The 17,973-nt window shown below is 40.8% G+C and overlaps 1 protein-coding gene across 2 annotated transcripts in view; it reads right to left on the bottom strand.

Moving 5' to 3' along the window:
* Positions 1–17,486, bottom strand: part of LOC130146679 (cadherin-7) — an 83,764-nt gene extending 66,278 nt beyond the window's left edge. The window contains exons 1-2 of one of the 2 annotated variants that reach the window (XM_056333084.1): positions 16,902–17,486; positions 7,647–8,051 (exon numbers count right to left, since the gene is read on the bottom strand). In XM_056333084.1, coding sequence (XP_056189059.1) covers positions 7,647–7,856 — 210 coding nt within the window. In that variant the 5' untranslated portion in view covers positions 7,857–8,051; positions 16,902–17,486. The remainder of the gene's footprint in view (positions 1–7,646; positions 8,052–16,901) is intronic. The other variant, XM_056333083.1, reaches the window with a different exon arrangement.
* Between the last annotated feature and the right edge of the window lie 487 nt (positions 17,487–17,973).

Raw genomic sequence — 17,973 nt, 5'->3', positions numbered from 1 at the left:
AATGTTAAAAAATGTTGCATGATTCTTGTCTTCAGAACAAATAATATTCTATCTTCATAGCAAAGAACAGTAGTGAGCTCTTGTTCTCAAGCTATTTTCGGAATGTTGACTGACATTTCTGTATTTCTCTGGATTCTGATGTTTCTTCTTAATCTGCTATTGCCTATTATGAGACCACTGCCTCAGGGCAGGGGTTGTGTTTGCTTGCACTGTGCCTAGCACAGTGGGAATTTGGTTCATGACTGGACTTTCTTAGCCTTAGAATAATGCAAATACTCACAGTTCTTGGTAGCCCTAGTTTTACAGCACTGCGTTTCCAACATCATTAATACACAACTGTGAGACTAGAGGACAGAGGTAAAACTAGATGTTGATGACAGCCAACAGCATGAACTAGAGGACTGAAAACAAATTCAGCAGATGAAAAGGAGAAGGAATGTTAGAACATGGCTAAAAAAAAGTCAGCTGAAGCAGCATGAGCCTGACTGACATCGGAACAGTAAATCTCATGCTCTCATGAAAAGAAGGCATTTTCTGATAACCAGCCAAGCACACGGGAGACTTTCATCTACATATAGTTGCAAAATTAGCTTTTACTCTTGCTTTTCTATTTTGTCAGAGACCCATAAAACATAGTTTTAAATAATGCCCAAAAGAAATTCAGAGCAGAGCACTGCAGGTAGAGCCTATTAGTCTACTGAAATACAGAACTGGTATTACAGGATTATGTAAATAACATGGCTGTGCCATTGAATAAAAAGCTGCGATGAAGGCTACTTAATTTACAGATGTTGTCATCACCTTCACTAACCTTCATCTTCTATAATGGCACATGTTAAGGATCAATGTTTTATATTATACTAAAAGATCAAAAAGCTGCATGTTCTGGTTTGGTATCCAACCATAAGTCTCTCAACTCTGTTATCACTTCTAATAATGAAATTACACACAAATTGTCTTTCAGTGCTTGAGCATGTGAAATAGTCATCACTTTAAATCCTTGGCATAAACCCCATTTCTGTATCTGTTCAGCTATGTGAGAAGATGACTTCCTATAAAGAGGGAAAGAGGAAATTACACTATAGCTGTGCAGGCTAATGAAATCAACCAGGAAAATGCAGTAGATTTTAGATTATCCCTTTGGATAATTCTTCCTGTGGGCCTTAATCTCACCATTCTCCCTGGAGACACTTTAGCCCTGCCTGCTAAGTAGGAAGCATTCAGATTGTCAGTCAGTTCTCAGTTATTCAGGGTAATCCAAATAAAGAAAAGCATGGAATAACACAAAGCCCACAGTGACTATCCAGTGAAGAAAAATGTGTGCTACTAGTGACTGCATGATACAAGCTGAGACGGTAAATTCATGCCACTGCTGTACAGCTGAAGCATCCTTTCACCAAGACTTATTCAATCCACAAAGCATTAAGCAGGACTTGACTATATTTTGTGTTAATTTGTTTCATTTGCAGCACTTGTGGTAGAAAAAGCATTGACAGGAATGGCATGTCCCATTTTACTTCAAAGGTCAACCATTATCAATTTTTCACAGCACAGAACCACAGAGTTCCTGAGATGGATAAATATCAGAAATACACCAGATCTGCTTTTGCACTTTCATAAATTTTCTTTTGGGAGTATATAGAACAATGGTGCCTCAAAAAATATGCTACAAGTAAAGATAACATAAATAGAAAAGGAACAAAAAATATATCAAAGGGGAAGTTTCTCTCTGAGTTATTATGCCATCTTTATTTTCTGCATAGTGTCCACAACGACAGATGAAAAATAGTTGGTTTGTATAGATACATATTTTTTTTGTCCCTAAAAGTACTTGGAGAGAAACACAATAGATGGATCAAGACCCCAGGCTGAGGCTGGGCAGGGAGTGCAGATCCCCATGAGTTGCCTCCAGATGTAGTGGGAGGGACAGACACTTCCAGGGAATTTCATCCGACCCATCTCCTGCTCTGTTATCTGCACGTGAGGCAGCCAAGCCTTCTACCTACATTTAGCCTTTCTGATTTCACCCCATCTCCACCCCGTTTCCCAAAGTGTCATAAAACTGCTGTAGTGTAGTTACTAGAGAGATGAAAAGCTATTTAGATTAATTTCTATTCAGAGATCCTCAGGTCTTTCATCACAGGTGAAGTTCCCTCAGTTTCTCAGCAGCTGATATTCCCACATATCAGTCTGAGTTTGAGTGAGTGGCTTGCACTTCCACAGTACTTACTCCCTTAAAGTATTTTAGCAAAGACACTTATTACCCAAGTCAGTCAAAAAGTCTTCAGCTGCATCTGAAAAAGTCAGGCTATGATCCAGAAAAATATCCCTACCTCTGACTACATGTGTATGGCTTGATATAAGGTCACACCACAGATAAATATCATATGTGAATAATTCTGTCACCCTGTTGACACATTCATCAACACCTTTGAAAAAAACAAAAAACAGACACAAAAAACCTCTTTTCTTCCAAAATAATGAGGCTGGAAAAAATAACCCACTGTCTATGCTGACAATGACATACACTTCTTCGTATTTTGCTGCTTGGAAAACCCTTCCCCACTCTGCCTTGGCGTGAACCTGTAAATTCTCTTAAATGCATCAGTTTTCTAGGAAATTTTTAGGTTCACTGCATTATTTTCTAAGCTTCATTTATTCTGTGCTAACCCAGAAAATAATAATGTAAATATTCGCTTTTATACACTTTGGTCCATCTTTGAAAACTGAATCCAACAAGCCTTTTTAACTTAAAATAGAAGACAAACAAAGAGGCAGGTAAAATGGCATTGGAAGGCATTGACTGTGAGCTCTAACAAACTATGTGCTTTTAGTCCACTCATTCTTTTTTTTTGTGATTTTACCATCTAGACAGTGGAGGTTAGGATTTATGCTTTCCTTCCCCATACATTATGAATAACAACTACATGCAGGGCACCTTTACCAAATCCACGTGTTATTTTTGAGATGTACCAGTGAGTTTCTCAAAGCTACATATTAACTTCTTGGGTTTGTGCTGAAAGCTTGAAACTGTCCCTGTCTTTAACTATAATTAAATTTAGAGCCATTGGAAAAGGAGTTTTGGTTTAGATCCAAAAGAAAACAGTGAAGCCAGCCATTAATCAGCATCTCACATGGAGTTCACAGCTTTATTTCACTTCTTCAGGTTTATTTGTGGCTTCTTAATTTTTTATTTTTATTTTTTAAATAAGAAAAATAAAAGTTTTACTGGCTGAGACTTTTTGTCATTGTAGTGCTTTTGAGGAGATGACGCTCTTGCAGCAGAACATATAAAAATAATTTAAAAATAAAACAAAAACAAGAAAAACCCTGACAGTTTTCAGACACAGGGTGTCTGACAGTTATATAACAAAACCTGAAAAGATATCATCAACATTTTAAATTGCACCTTTTTTTGCCAATGTGTACCTATATAGACTTTAATTACAAGATTGTATTCAGCTTTTCAAATATTCAATATACTAGCATCCACTTTTTCCTAATTTTAGGCGTTTGTGCAATGAATCATTTAAAACTGTTCTGTACTATTATTTTTATGCCCAAATAGATTCCATTAAAGTCATTTATATGGAAAATACAGAGTAAGGAATTTCACAAAACAGATTACCAAGCAATAGTAAACATTTTCTGGAAAACAGAAGCCACCTATGCTTCTAGCTAAATTAGCATCATAGTTAACTGTCTCATCTCCAGCACGGCATATCTGGAAGATAACAGTGCCTACCTGAACAGGTAAAAGGGCTAAACAGTTAAATGATTCAGCCCTTTAAGTGAATATAACATATGCTATGCTGACGGACAGAAAGAAATTGTATATGGTTCAGTCCACAATCTGATTACTTGTTAAGCACCTCCCAAGAGGCATTCAGAATTACTCAGGATTGAATCTGAGATGATTAAAATTCATACCATGGAGAGGAAAGACCTATATTAAAAAAAAAAAAAAAAAAAAAAAAAAAAAAAAAAAAGGCAGAAAACCTCAGTCACCTTTGACTCCTGTTAGTGTAAAACTAATGGAAGTCCTCCAGAGGTTTCTCCTGAGTGACATGAGAAACAGGACCCTGCCGCCTTAAGAAAATGAATATTTTAAAAAGCAAAACAAAACAAAACTCATTCTGCCAATAAGTAGATGTCAAGCATGCAAGAAGGAAGGATGTAATATATCTCAGGTAGGGATATGAAGTCTTGTTAAACAAACATGAGAACAATGAAAAATTATTTTAAGTGAAAGACTCAGCTTACTGAGGTGAATAGGAATCCTGTTACATTATTTAAAAGGAATAGGATTTTACCCTGCTTGATCATGTAATTATGGTGTCAGAATGCACACCCAGGAGGACAGAGTTAATACTTGGGCTGGTTTTGGCTGGGAGAGAGTTAATTTTATTTGCAATAGCTAGTATGCTGCTATGTTTTGGATTTGTGCTGGAAACAATATTTATAATCTAGGGTTGTTTTAGTTATTGCTGAGCAGTGCTTACCCAGAGCCAGGGGCTTTTCTGCTCCTCACCCCACCCCACCAGTGAGCAGGCTGGGGGGGCACAAGAGGCTGGGAGGGGACACAGCCAGGACAGCTGGCCCCAACTGACCAAAGGGATGTCCCATACCATATGATGGCATGGTCAGCTATAAAGCTGGGGGAAGAAGTAAGGGGGTGGGGGGGTGGGGGTTGGGGGGATGTTTGGAGTTACAGTGTTTGTCTTCCCAAGCAACTGTTAAGCGTGATGGAGCCCTGCTTTCCTGAGGATGGCTGAACACCTGCCTGCCCATGGGAACCACTGAACTAATTCTTTGTTTTCCTTTGTTTCCATGCGTGGCTTTTGCTTTATCTATTAAACTGTCTTTATCTCAACCCATGAATTTTCTCACTTTTACCCTTCCAATTCTCTCCCCCATCCCACCTTGGAGGGGAGCGAGCGAGTGGCTGTGTGGGGCTTAGCTACCAGCTGGGGTTAAACCACAACAATGCTGAACATGGAATTGTTATTTGATCTATCATTGATATATCATCATTGATATCATCATCATTGGTATCATGATATATCATGACTCTTGAATGATTTGCTGTGGAACCCTAACCTTCCCTGAATGCTGCCTTTCAACCAGAACTGCCTAGGCTTTGTAGAACTGGTGAGGACAAAATATTCCTTATTGCATCTCCATTTGCCTGAGTGTTTCTGAGACATTTTTATCTCACAGCACTTAAAATCTGGAGGAAGGTTCCTCACTCCTGGATGTGCAGTTAGATTGGCACCCTGCAAAGCATCCTGAATGTAAGGCAGTGCAGGACTGAACTCCCCAGGAGCAAAGCACTCTGCAGAACATGAGGCAGAGTCTGGTTGCTGCTTCCACTTCACTTGATGAGAGAAGTGAGTTAAGCAAGCTCTTTCCTTGCTGTAGCTTCAGCACCAAGGGGAAAGGAAAAAGAAAAAAACAGAAACAGAAACAAAAACAAAAACAAAAACAAATCCACAAAAAAACCCCAAAAAAACCCCGAAAGAACCCCCCCAAAAACACCACCACCACCACCACCAGCAAAAAGCACAACAAAAAAACCAACCTTCCTATCCAAATCTCAGTATTCTTAGTACCTACCTGCCTGAAAAAGAGGGAGGAAGGCAACTGGTGCTCACTCCAGGGTGGTGCTACACATAATATGTTAACATACAGAAAGAAAACTGTTTCTTCACCTTTTTGCTCCCCTGCATGTGAATACAGCTTCAGTCATGATTGCACCTCAGGAACCACAGAGTAAAAAGCCTCTCCAGTGAGAAGGTTAGGAACTGGGCATGTCTTATCTAACACCTAACAGCAAGGACTCTGTTTCCAGGAAGATGGGCTTCCTTTTGCAAGTACCAATTTTTATCTGCTTTTCCTACAAAATGAATTGCTTGTACAAGTTTGAGCTCCTGAGCCAACAATTCATACTGCTGATACAAAAGCAGGCTGGACACAGACTGTTTCAATAAAAAAGGTTTGTTTTTCAGAAGATGTCTGCTTATGAATGCTGGGACTCCTGTAAAGGACAGGAAAGAGCAGACTGTGAAGCTAAAAATAACCACATATATGCAAATAACATGTGCTCTAGCACTTCTGCAGCACCTTTGGCCATAATACAGCAATTGAATGTATATGAGAATTGGTACAGGTCAAAACCAGTCTTCAGTTGAGTATTTAAAGATGCTTATTTGCCAGGAAAGAAATTCTAATTTGTAAGCCATTTTTTATCAGTGGGCAAGAATGCCAAATATGCCATTTTCCAGAGGCACAAAAGAAGCTCCAACCTGAGAACAAATTTGCCTAAAACACAAATCCCAAAGCCAAACAGGAGCTGCATGGCATCAGAATGGAAACTACTACATAACCTAAAACTTAACAAAAGCTTTCAAGACCACTGAAATATGAGATGATATTTCTGATTCTAGCACATCTTTCTTAAGGGCTCAATTGTGCAAAGTACCAGACCCAGTTCAGAAAAGCACCTAAACACACCATAGCTGTAATCGTGAGAGCAGTTCCCCATTTAACTTGATTATTCAGTTGGCATGATTAAATTCTAAACGCTTAAGTGTGTTAACACAAACATCAAGGCTTTTGTCTCAGTAGGATGTATTAAGTAAGATTAAATTCATCGCACTCATCTATTTGAAGCAGAGGATTTCAAAGTACTTCCTTTTCTGTAAGCATGCCATTTTGTCAAAAGCGGTCACTCCCTGGTTTTCTACGCATTTGCTATATTTGAATGAGAAACTCCATTTATTGATTCTGATATTATATAGAAAAATGGGGTTTTCTTTCAACAAGATGTTTACACATAAAATTAACAGAAGCACAAGAAGTTTTTTTGTTTGGGTGGGTTATTTTCCACGTCATAATTACTTAAGGAAGCATATTACCCCCCAGTGCAAGGCAGTAAATGAGCTAAGGCCCGGATTCACAGCTGTGCTCAGTGTGCTCCACGTGCAGCGGCAGGCGCTCAGAACAAGCCATTTGGGATGCCCTGATGTAAGGGCTTGCTCTGTACTGGCCTGGTGCCCATCAGAGGGAAGGTAAAGCCACAAGGCTGTGCTATGCACGGGAGACAGTGAGGTCCCCAAGGTGCCGATCTGCTAGCCAGGCCATGTCAAACCAAAGCAGTAATACAGACATGCCCCCGTTTTCACTTGTCACACCCCCAGACACCTGATTCTTTCTGTCTTGCCTTCAGTAGTGCTGTTCTTTAGGGAGCAAAAACATAACACAGAACTTTTATTTTTGGGGATTAGCTGTTAGCTCTTAAAAAAGAATATTCATCATCAAATTCCTCTATTCTTATGTAGAAAATACATCTGATATTCATAATAAAATATATTCTTTCAATCAATGGTGGTAGAACAATTTCATTATCATACTCCTTTAGAGAAGCATAGCTAGTAGACTTCTTAATGAAAATTGCAAGAGGAATCAGGAATGTAATGTGTTGCTCTTCTGAAGTGCTAAACTTTGGGGTTTTTTTCAAACTGAAAGCTTGTCCCAACCTAGCTTAAGTCAACCATGCTGAGAGAATTACTGTTCTCAGGTTGCACTATATAAACACATCAAAAAGCAAGCATCTCCACCCTACAAAGTTTGTTTAAATCCCCTACCTTTCCTACATAGAGTGGGTCTGTACCCATGTATTCTTCCAGCACAAAGAATTGATTCCACACCCAGCTGCGTTTGGTTCTTGTCCTCCCTGATTGAATGTAAGGCTTTGACCTGGACCTTGAGAGCTCTGCTTGATTCATCCCAGAAAGACACAGGAAAAGAGCTAGTATCTGCAGAAAATGGCAGAACTCCACTTTGCCCAACTTCATCTTTTTTTTTTTTTCTTTTTCCCCTGTGAAAGAAAAAACCTTGACAAGGGTGGGCACAATTCCTGTTGTCTTGGTAGCTCTAGCCTCCAGAAGGGTGTCAGCTGGGAATCCAGAGATAATAATTTGTGGAGTGGTCGATTGGAAGAAGTCACCACTGCTGAATAGCCTTCACCAAAGAGATGGTGTAACAGGTACCTATCCAGGAAAAAAACAAGAACAGTTGTCAGAACTTTTTTTTCAGAATGCAAATTTTTTGCAGCTTTCACATAATGCATCAAAAATGTTTATTTATGATTTTTCTTGTCAGCAACACATTTGAGTTTACATAAGTCTCAGACTTTAGAGCACACTGTTTGGATGGCATTACTACTGCTGATACATCTGCATAGCTATAAAGTTTACTTGTGACTCTTCTCTTAACACACCAGTTTCCCCAGTACAAATGCTTATTTTTTTTTTCTTTAAAATAATCAAAACAACTGTAGCTATTTACAATTACTTGGTTTGATTTTTCCTCCTCTGTCTGCTAGTCTGCTTTACTTGCCATTACAATGGTATAATCCCAAACCAGCTACAGGCAGGAAGTTATATTAATGGCAAGGACATATGTTAGCTTAACTCTCCTCTATATAACTGAAAAGTAAAATAAAGGAGTATAAGATGAATCGGAACAATGTGATTGATTCTTAGTCACGGTACACCAGATGTTATGGTTTGTTCTTATCTGAACCTGACCTGTTAAAAGCACTCAGAGTCTCCCAATTAATTTTTACTACATTTCTAAAGCAAATATCAGGCACAGTAAGAAGCATGTTAGACTAGTTCATATATCAATACACAATTATGTTCAGAAAGATCAGAGTATAATGTAATTTTGTGTTTTCAATGAAACCTTGATTTAATGATTTTTCAGCACTAACACATAGAATTTTTATCTTTTTGTGCATCTGGTATGTTTTGATTTTGAAATTTTGATCATTTAATAACCGGTAGAACTCAACTCACTTAAAAAATGCCAATCAATAAAAAAAAAACAAAACCCCAAACATTCAATGTTTTTTCTGTGTTTTACAATTTCGAGCCTTCTCTGGCCAAATGACAATGTAGGCTTAGTGCAATGTTTTTTAAAAGTATAAGTTCTGTCAGGCAGAACCAAACATAGCTTTATCTTTCAGGGGAATCACCTGCATTAACCCCAGGTAAGCAATGCTTGCTCTGAAATAAGCAAGAGTGAGCAACAAGGGAGATGAGAAGTATTTCAGAAGTGCCAAACACAAGGTGAAAATGAGGATGAAATTAAAACAGACAACAAGGCATTCACTTGGAGTGAACCACTGCTACTTAGAAAGCTGTGGAAGAAAGATTTCATCCTTTCTATGTTTAATGAAACTAAAAAGGCTAGACATTAAGTCACATACACATTAAATGCTCTAGATAGATTATCATTATATCCCTACCCACTACAATTAAAATGGAGTGAAATGTGATCTCTGCTGTTTTCAGTATGTCAGGCCCTTTTAGCTGCAGAATGCCTATGCATCGCACCGCCAAAGGTACCTAGAGGGCAGAAACATGAAACAAATAAAAAGCTCTTCTGATTACAGACTGTATTTAAAGCCTTTTTATCATAATCCCTTCTGTGGTACTGCCCTGCACCAGAAAGGCTTTGCTTAGAGACTGGTGGGATAAACCACAAACCCACTGAGCGTGTTTGCTAAGCAGCAGCAATTTGAAAGCTTCCATATGTGAAAATCCACTGTCTCCCTACAGGCAAAACAAAGACAACAAGCAATAGCTTTCCTAAAGACCCTAATTTCCAAAATGTGATATTACGGTTATAAAAGACATCTCTCCTACATATACCAAGATTATTTTTGCAGTGGGATTAACACACAGGTGTCATGCTCGCTAGCAGAGCATAGTTTAAAATGACTAATCCCAACTAGTCATAGCTCAGTTTTGATCTGGCCCTTTGGGTAAATCATGACCATATGACATAGTAATTACTGAGAGGTCTGCCATGAGTGTTAAGGAGAGTAGCTGTGCTGCCTTGATTCTGTGTTCGCTTCCTACCTCTCAGTTCACATAAGCATTGTTTGTAGTAGAGGCTGTTTATGCACCCTTTACTTTCCCTCTCTGTGTCTAAGTTACACCATGTTAAAGACATCTGATATTGATAAACTGTCAGTTTATTTCAAAGACGCAGCAGATTGTTATTTAACAGATAAAAATACGAAATGGATTTGCTTAAGAAATGTCAGTAAAACATTTACAATATGTTAGAGTCTCCACTAAGCAGTTTGAAATGTCTTCTTCTTGCTCTGAACAGACATTTCAAACCTAGAGTTGCTCTAACCTTTAGCTTGAACAGTGTTCTCTTATATCCTTTCTTTTACACCTGCAGGAAAATATGAAAGCCACCATATGGAGTGTCATGGTCCCCAGCCACACACCACAGCACAGAAGAGAAAAACGCACCCAAAATACCAACTGAAAAACAGTCCATATGCTAGACAGCACAATCTGATGAAAAGCAGAGTACTCACACCCCCTGGAAAAAAAAATTGTTGTCATTTACTCATTCTCAAACACTTTCACCACACAGTCTCCAGAATTCCAATTCTTTTTATTCAGCTTTGTGGAAGCACTTTCTGCTCTGAAACACTCTTCCTTCCCTTCCTCCCCTTCTTCAGGGTAAGTCTTCCTATTCCTCTTAGAGCTGGTTTTTTTTTAGGTTTTTATTTATAGTTCTTTCAGCACATTGCCTTTTGAGTGTGATACTTCCTAAAGCAGAAGTAAAAGTGTCTGGTGTTTTAAAATCTTCTCTGTTCTGGGAATATTTATTTATTAAATTGCATTTAATTACCTTTCTTACTGATATAGATATGCATATACATATTTTATGGATTTTTTATTAAAAAAATGAAATATTGTATTTCTGTCCAAGCATAACTAACACTTCACTGTCACCTGTTCTACAAAGTCCCTAAGTATGAAGTCCACAAGACCACATAATCAACATCACGGCATTCATAAAACTGAAAACCAAAAGGTGATGGGGTCTTCTTTTTTCCTCATCAAGGTATAACTTCAGTGTTCAGGGCTGCACTTGCAGCGGTGAATATGACTAGCACTGACAGCGATTGAGGGCATGCAGTGTTCTGATTCCAGTGCCTTCTCTGTCATCTCCGTTTACAGGCTTGAGTGTGAAGAGAAGGCAAAATTGACCTGCAACCATTTTGTATTTTGTTTTTAAAGATATTCTTTTATAAAATGGTATCACTTTGTGCACAAACAGGACTTGGAGTACAGAGAAGTGAGAAATATTTTCAATTGTAATTGATGTAATTAATTACCTTAGGACATAAGTGCACCTTTACATCTTGTTTCTGGATCTTCAAAATGCTACTCCCCTCCTCAAATTGGGGCAAAATGCAGTTATGTCTCCTTATTCATGCTTTGCCTACATAAAAGGTAATTTAGGCTTTAAAAATGAAATTAATTTGTCTACTGGTATATTAAAAGTACTAGGCTCTACCATTCACATCTAAACTTGTACTCCCTATTTACCTTGCATATAGTCCTGACAATCACTAATATGAAATGCATAAAATACAAAAATTGGTGTGTAATTAAGAGTACGTTATGTGATCTGAACTGTGCATATAGTATGTCTTACCAGAGCAGCAACATGCTATGTGAACAATTATGAGTAAAAAAAAATTAAAAAAAAAGCAAACCCGTGAAAAATGTCCACTAAATATCTAATTTAATCTTTCATGTTTGTGTTCTTAAATAGATAGTTGATATATAAAACATCAGAGAGAAGATTATACATTTGAAAAAATAATAAAAAATAAAAAATAATTCAATATATATGCTAAAACTTATATTTTCTCCCATCTGTTGTATAGAAATTGAACTATATTTAAGCCACAGTCTAGTAGCAGAAGTGTTCTGGTGAACATTACTAACCTGAAAAATGTTACTACTCCACCAAAATAATCTGCTGGTGTCAAAAAGGCACTATTATGCACTGTCTCTGAAGGGCAATCTTGATTTGTTGAAACCATTCAGATCATGAATAAGATCCTCAGCTTTAAGGAATAGTTCCCCTCACTGCAAGCAATTAAGGGTAATTTACACCCACTGAAAATCTCTGAATATTTTGCTTCATAATGTCTAAAACAACACATCGAGACTAATCCTTACTGTTTGCATGTAGCAGTGAGCACCACCAGTAGATAGGGACAAAACATGTCTTCAGTTTCCTAGATACCCTCATGGAAGCCCTCTTTCCCCACCCCTGAGATTTCCCCAGCCTTTTAGGGCAGTCTGCTGAAGGCTTTTGGGATCATCTTCATACAACCTCACCTTTGCAGCCAAAGTGCAAATTCCTGCAGACTTCCACTCACGCGTTGCTACCAGTGTCACAGTGCCAGCTTAATCTATGAACCATGTCATTTCCCTGTCAAACTCTTCAACACGCACAGGAAATTTTGTCCTTCACCATATATTACCCCAATGTCTTTCCAATGTGCAAAATTCTTCAGGAAGAAGTAGAAATCCAAAACCTTTTCCATTACTAAACTCCACCAGTCTGGATTACATTTCTCTATTTTGAAATCTTGCTGACAGTGCAAAGCATTCATTGAAGGTATAACTGAAGAGTTTTCCACTCCTATTGCTTCCCTCTTACCACCCGCATCATTGTCTCATCAGATTGCTTCAATTTTTTTATATTATTGCAAAATTTACTGTGTAAACCTGGACCTCAGTGTCTCCGAAAGTGCAGCCCAGACATTTGCTGGTAAATCTTATTTTAGCTTGGTCAATAGTGCACAGTTATCCTGTGTTTGGGGCCTGGGTTTTTTCTCTGCTTTAGTCATTCAATAAAATAAGACCTTGCATGTTGAGATAATTCTGAGGGTGACTGTTGCCACTTGATCTTGAACCATGATCCCTTAAACACAGTGGAATCAGCAGGTGAGCCCCTTGACAGCCCCAGCTGAACTAACCTCAATGAAATATTTCTGCTTTGAAACTCAATTTTACCTATTGGAAAGGGTGTCACTTTCTGTGGCAGAGAAAATTCCTTTTTATGGAATTTTGTTCCTTTGTTATGACCCTGCAGCTCCTCTATGTCACACACACCCTAGATATCACAGGATATCTAGGATATGAAGGATATCCTTCACTGGCATGGGAACGATGTGATCCTTAAAAGAAAGGGTTTAGAGAAGATTATATGACTAATTATGGTGTAGATTGCAATGTCTGGTTATCACTTTGTTCAGGGAAAGAAAGGAAAAAAAAAAAGTAAAAAGGATGGTGCCATGGTACAAGTGAGGTGGGGACCCTTCCATGAAATGACGCTCTGTAAGTGAAGGCAGTATGATGAAACCTATTAACTCCCTGTGCTGATGACATTACAACTACAGACCACAGCCTCTTGCCACTAACTGGCCTAAATATTCACATGGGAGATCTGTTAAATGTAGTGCACATCCGGCAGTCTGCATCTGGTTATCAAGTAAAAAACTATCACTGCTCCAAACATATGGCTAATGTTACACTAAACTGTCTTAAATACCCTCTGACTCAGGTGAAAGGACCTGATGAAACAACAGGAAAATGCTAGGCACACTTCAGTAAATGATATGGCTTCAAAAAATGCATAAAGAAAACCAGGCAACAGCTTTTGGTCTTTCATACTGTTCTGCGGTTGATCATAAGATTGTATGTGGCTGGAGTGCTAAGTTGTTTGGGTTGTTGGTAGGTTTCTTTTTTCCCCCCAAGAAAAATTAACAGAAGAAACAATTGCGGTTTTTTAAAATATAATTTTCTCCACGCGAAGGTACTTCGTTGGTTTTTCACCTTGTTACGGTACACTTTATAGATCTAAATTGCTGAAAAGGATTATGTTAATTTGATCGGTTATTGAAAAGAAAGGCTAGCAGTATTTGTATATCTGTGACCAATCAAGTCAAATATTTAAATTGCAACAAGCTCAATTTCTGCAGCCTCATTTAAGCTGAGGAACTTCACATAATACCTAAGGATGACTTTCTTGCAGAACTGCTGAATTCCCAGAGGAGGCACTCCTGTATTGCTGCTTAGAGTTGAGCCTGGTTTGACAGGCAGAACAGAAGTAACCATCATCTATTTTATGCACCCTTCCTCAGCTAGGATTTAATGATTTTTATTGCCACAACAAAACAATATCCAGTAGTAGCATGAAAACATACATGAAAAAATAATGTACATGATAAACTAAAGGAAACTGAATGTCTCAGGATAGGCCTTCAATGAAGAACCACTGAACACATCAGATACTGAAGCCAATACCCAAAAACATACACAGAAACTTACTAGCCAATTTGTCACTAAGATGGACTCCCCAAACAGCATATTCATCTGAAAACCATTTGAAATTTAATGTATTTTCTATTTTCGTTGCACATTGTAGTCAATTTGTGAGCTGAATACCTTTGACAAAAAGCTCAGCCAGGTTTATACCAAAGTGAAACTTTAACTTAGAACAGAACAACCTAAGGCTTTGCATTAATAATGGTTTTCATCAGTCAAGTCTGCTGGAGACACATAGAAAAAAATGGACACAACATGCACACACACACAATTATAAATATAAAGGATAGGCGAAAACCTGCATGGATGCTATATCCATTCTTCTCATCAGATAATTCATGGATAATCTGCAGTTATACAATTGTACAAATTACCCTTTTATATGGAAGTACAAGAATGCTTTGCTATTAAATCAATAGCAAATAATCAAGACTGCTTTGTTATTAAATCAATAAAAGTAGACTTAAGAGAGTTGTGAGGATGTCATCTGACTCAACGCAATTCTAATGACCTGCATCAGCCTTTAATTACAGTAAAGTCTCCCATTATAAGGGTGAAATGCTCTCTGATTAAAACTGCAATATTTAATGGCTTTTTGCAAGAAAATGGTCTACATTGCTGAACTTTGTATTTGTATTCACATTAAATGACACACACTTCTAACATGAGACGGTAGCTCACATTATTACCTTTGATATTTCCCTAATATTCCAAGTAGTTCTTAATCTATATTGAGTACTCAAATCCAAGATGTTTCACATACTTAACACTAAAAGTTGTCGGAGTTAGCTTTAGCTCCTTTACTTTTCTCCCCTTGCTGTGGATTTCATTGCAGTTGGTTTTTTAAATCTTACTTAGCCTTCATGACCCTAAAAAAGAAGTGTGTCTAGATTAGATCCCCTGGTAGTTGCGGGCTGGAAAGCTGGAAAAGTGTGTACAAGGACTTTAAACAGGATGTCACATTTGGTCCCTAGGTAGTTCTGCTGAATTTGTTTAGTGGGTTTTTGTTCTTTTTTTCTCCACCCGCTGCAATGAAGTAGCTCTAATGAGGCACAGTTGTATTATTTCTAAATGCCCTCACTTTACTTTTGCATCTTCAAAGCTGTTACAGTATTGCTAAGAGCAATCAGCATAATTTCCCTGCTGATCCTTATCTGTTGACCTGTTGTACCTTCAGAAAATATATTTTAAGCAAACTTAATTTATTTAACGCAACTTTCATGCTATTGCCCAGCCGTATAACTCTTCATCTGAGATTATGCAGACCTATCTTTTTTCAAAAACAAAGTATCTACCTTTTCACCAGTAACAATTCCCTGCAAACTTCAAATAATATAACAGAGGGACAATTAGTAAATATGATAAGGGTAGAAAAGTAAAGTCTCACATCACTGTCAAGAAGAGACTGTTTCAGAAACTGGCATCCTTAAGAGTTTACTTATTTGTCCTGGAAAAGAGATTTATTTTCTGCAAAGCTGTACAATCATCTATATTTTAGCTGAAAAATGGCAAGGCACTATGTCTTGTTAGAGAGACTATAAAGTATACACTGCCCTTTCAAGTCTCTGCTTTGACTTGAGAAGTTATCTATCAGAACACAAGATTTTATCCTTGCAATGAGAAAAGATTAAAGTATCAACATTTCAGTTCCCAGAATCAGAATGGTTCACTAGTCTCTGTCTCCCATCCCTCCCCAAATCCCTTGATTTGCCGGGGTGTTTGCAGAACCCTGGCTCACCTGAACTACCTCACCTTTTGAAAGCATGAGTGCAATAAAGGCTAAATCTTCTCTCAAAAGGGCGTATCTTTTCCTCCATTTAGCAACTAGAAGTCTGAGGATCCAGATCACAGTGCACACAACCTATTATACAGGAAGCCAGGACATGCCCGTGCGTGGATATGTAGACAGATGGGGGGACGGGGCGGAGGAAGAAGGGTCAGTATCAGACAGCCAAGCACTGCAGAGCTAGCCTTACCAGCTGAATACTAATCAAAGAAATAAGCTCCCGTCATTTCAACATTTACTAACTCTAGAATATCCGTGACATAACAGCAGGAAAGCTCTGGGAAATAACTCTGGGAAATTTCCTGGCCTCGGTAATCTTTTGCTCTGTAGCATCAGCGCCGGACTCTGAGATCAAGCAAGACAGCCGCTTTGGTTTGGCAGAAAGGACCGAGATAAGGACCGAGGTAGTCAGGACTTAGTGCTGCCGATATTTTGCAGAAGTCTGTGGTCCTCCCTTCCCCCACCCCACCTCCCCGCTTGTCTGTGAGACTTCTCCAAAGAGTCAGGGGGATGCTATTGTTCTTCCGTTTTTCAGAAGGTGCACACACGCGTACAGCATCAGCGCTCGCTCTTCCCACGGTTTCCCTGCCACGTCTGGTGCCGGCGCCCCGGCAGCCGTTCCCAGCCGCGCTGCCCGGGCGGCACCGGCTCCCCCGGCCCCGGCCCCGGCCCCGGGGAAAACGAAACTTACCGCTGCGCCTGCGGCCGCGCCGCCCCGCTGCCGCCGCAGAGCCGCGGCCCCGCAGCCGCGCGGGAGCACCTCGGGGGCCGGGGCGGGGAGACGGACCGCGCACAGCCCTTCCCGCAACAACTCCGCTCTCCCGCTGCCTGCGCGGGAGGGGCAGAGGGAGAGGGATGCGAGGAAAGGCACAGGTGCAGCCGGCACTTACCTGCTGCCCCTCTCCCTCGGCTGCCCAGCTCAATGAGTATTTTAATCCCAAGGGCCGGCGGTGGCTCTGTGAAGCGCTGGCGGGATGCTCCCAGGCGGGGGCCGGGCGGCGGGCGGCGGGGCGCCTTCCTGGCATGGGGGCTGCGTGCCCGCCCGCGCACTCTCCCGCACCCGCGGAGACAGGATCGCCGCCGCCGCTCCGCTCCTCCTCCACCGCACGGTACGGCGCGGCCAGCCGCTGGGCACACGGCGGGAGAAGTGGGTGCCGGTGCCAAGCCCAGCTCCGACTGGATGCGGATCGTGGCTGCGGGAGGAGGAGGAAGAGGAGGGAGGGAAGGAGCGGGGAGGGAGGGAAGAAGGCAGAGGAGGTGGGGATGCTGCTCTGGGCAGGGGATATCGCCGCTCGGCGACCGGAGCCGGCTGCCAGCTCCGTCCGAGGGCGCTCGGAGGGGGCACCGGGTCTCTTTGTACCTCCCGAAGACCCAGCGGTGGCTATTGAAAAGGGATCCAGGGAGCAAGCAGCCTGCCCGGCCCCACTGCCCTCCCCGCCTCTCCACCTCCTCCTCCTCCTCCTCCTCCTCCTCCTCCTCCTTCTCCTCCTCCTCCTCCTTGACAGGATACACAGATGGAGTCCTTTGGATAAGAATTGGGAGCCGGGCTAGGGAGTGGGGCGGGAAGCAATCTATCTCTCCATTTGCATTTGAAACGCGGAGCTGAAGGAGAGAGTTTAAGAATGTATTGTTTTTATTCCCACCCACCCCCCACCCCACCCAAGCCGCGATCAATTGAGCTCCCGAGGCGTGAAGACAAAGTCGCCAAACTAATCCGAACTTTCGGGGTCCCTGCTTTCCAGTTTTGCCTTGTTTCCCCAGCCTGCTCTGCTTCCACTTGCAAAACCCACCCCTCCTGCCCCGGCCCCCTCCCCGGGGCGGCGGGGGCCAGCCGGGGGCCGCGGGGCAGCCAGCGGGCCGGGCGGGGGTCCCCTCTCCGGGTCCCGGGGCCGCGGCGCGGCTCTGCCGGGGCAAGGCACGGACCTGCCGCCCACCTGGACGGGAGACCTGAACCCCCGAGCC

This window comes from Falco biarmicus, chromosome 3 (genome assembly GCF_023638135.1).
Source record: "Falco biarmicus isolate bFalBia1 chromosome 3, bFalBia1.pri, whole genome shotgun sequence".
NCBI classification, from domain to species: domain Eukaryota; kingdom Metazoa; phylum Chordata; class Aves; order Falconiformes; family Falconidae; genus Falco; species Falco biarmicus.
The sequence above is the reverse complement of the archived record's forward strand: the minus strand, read 5'-3'. Positions and strand labels throughout refer to the sequence as shown.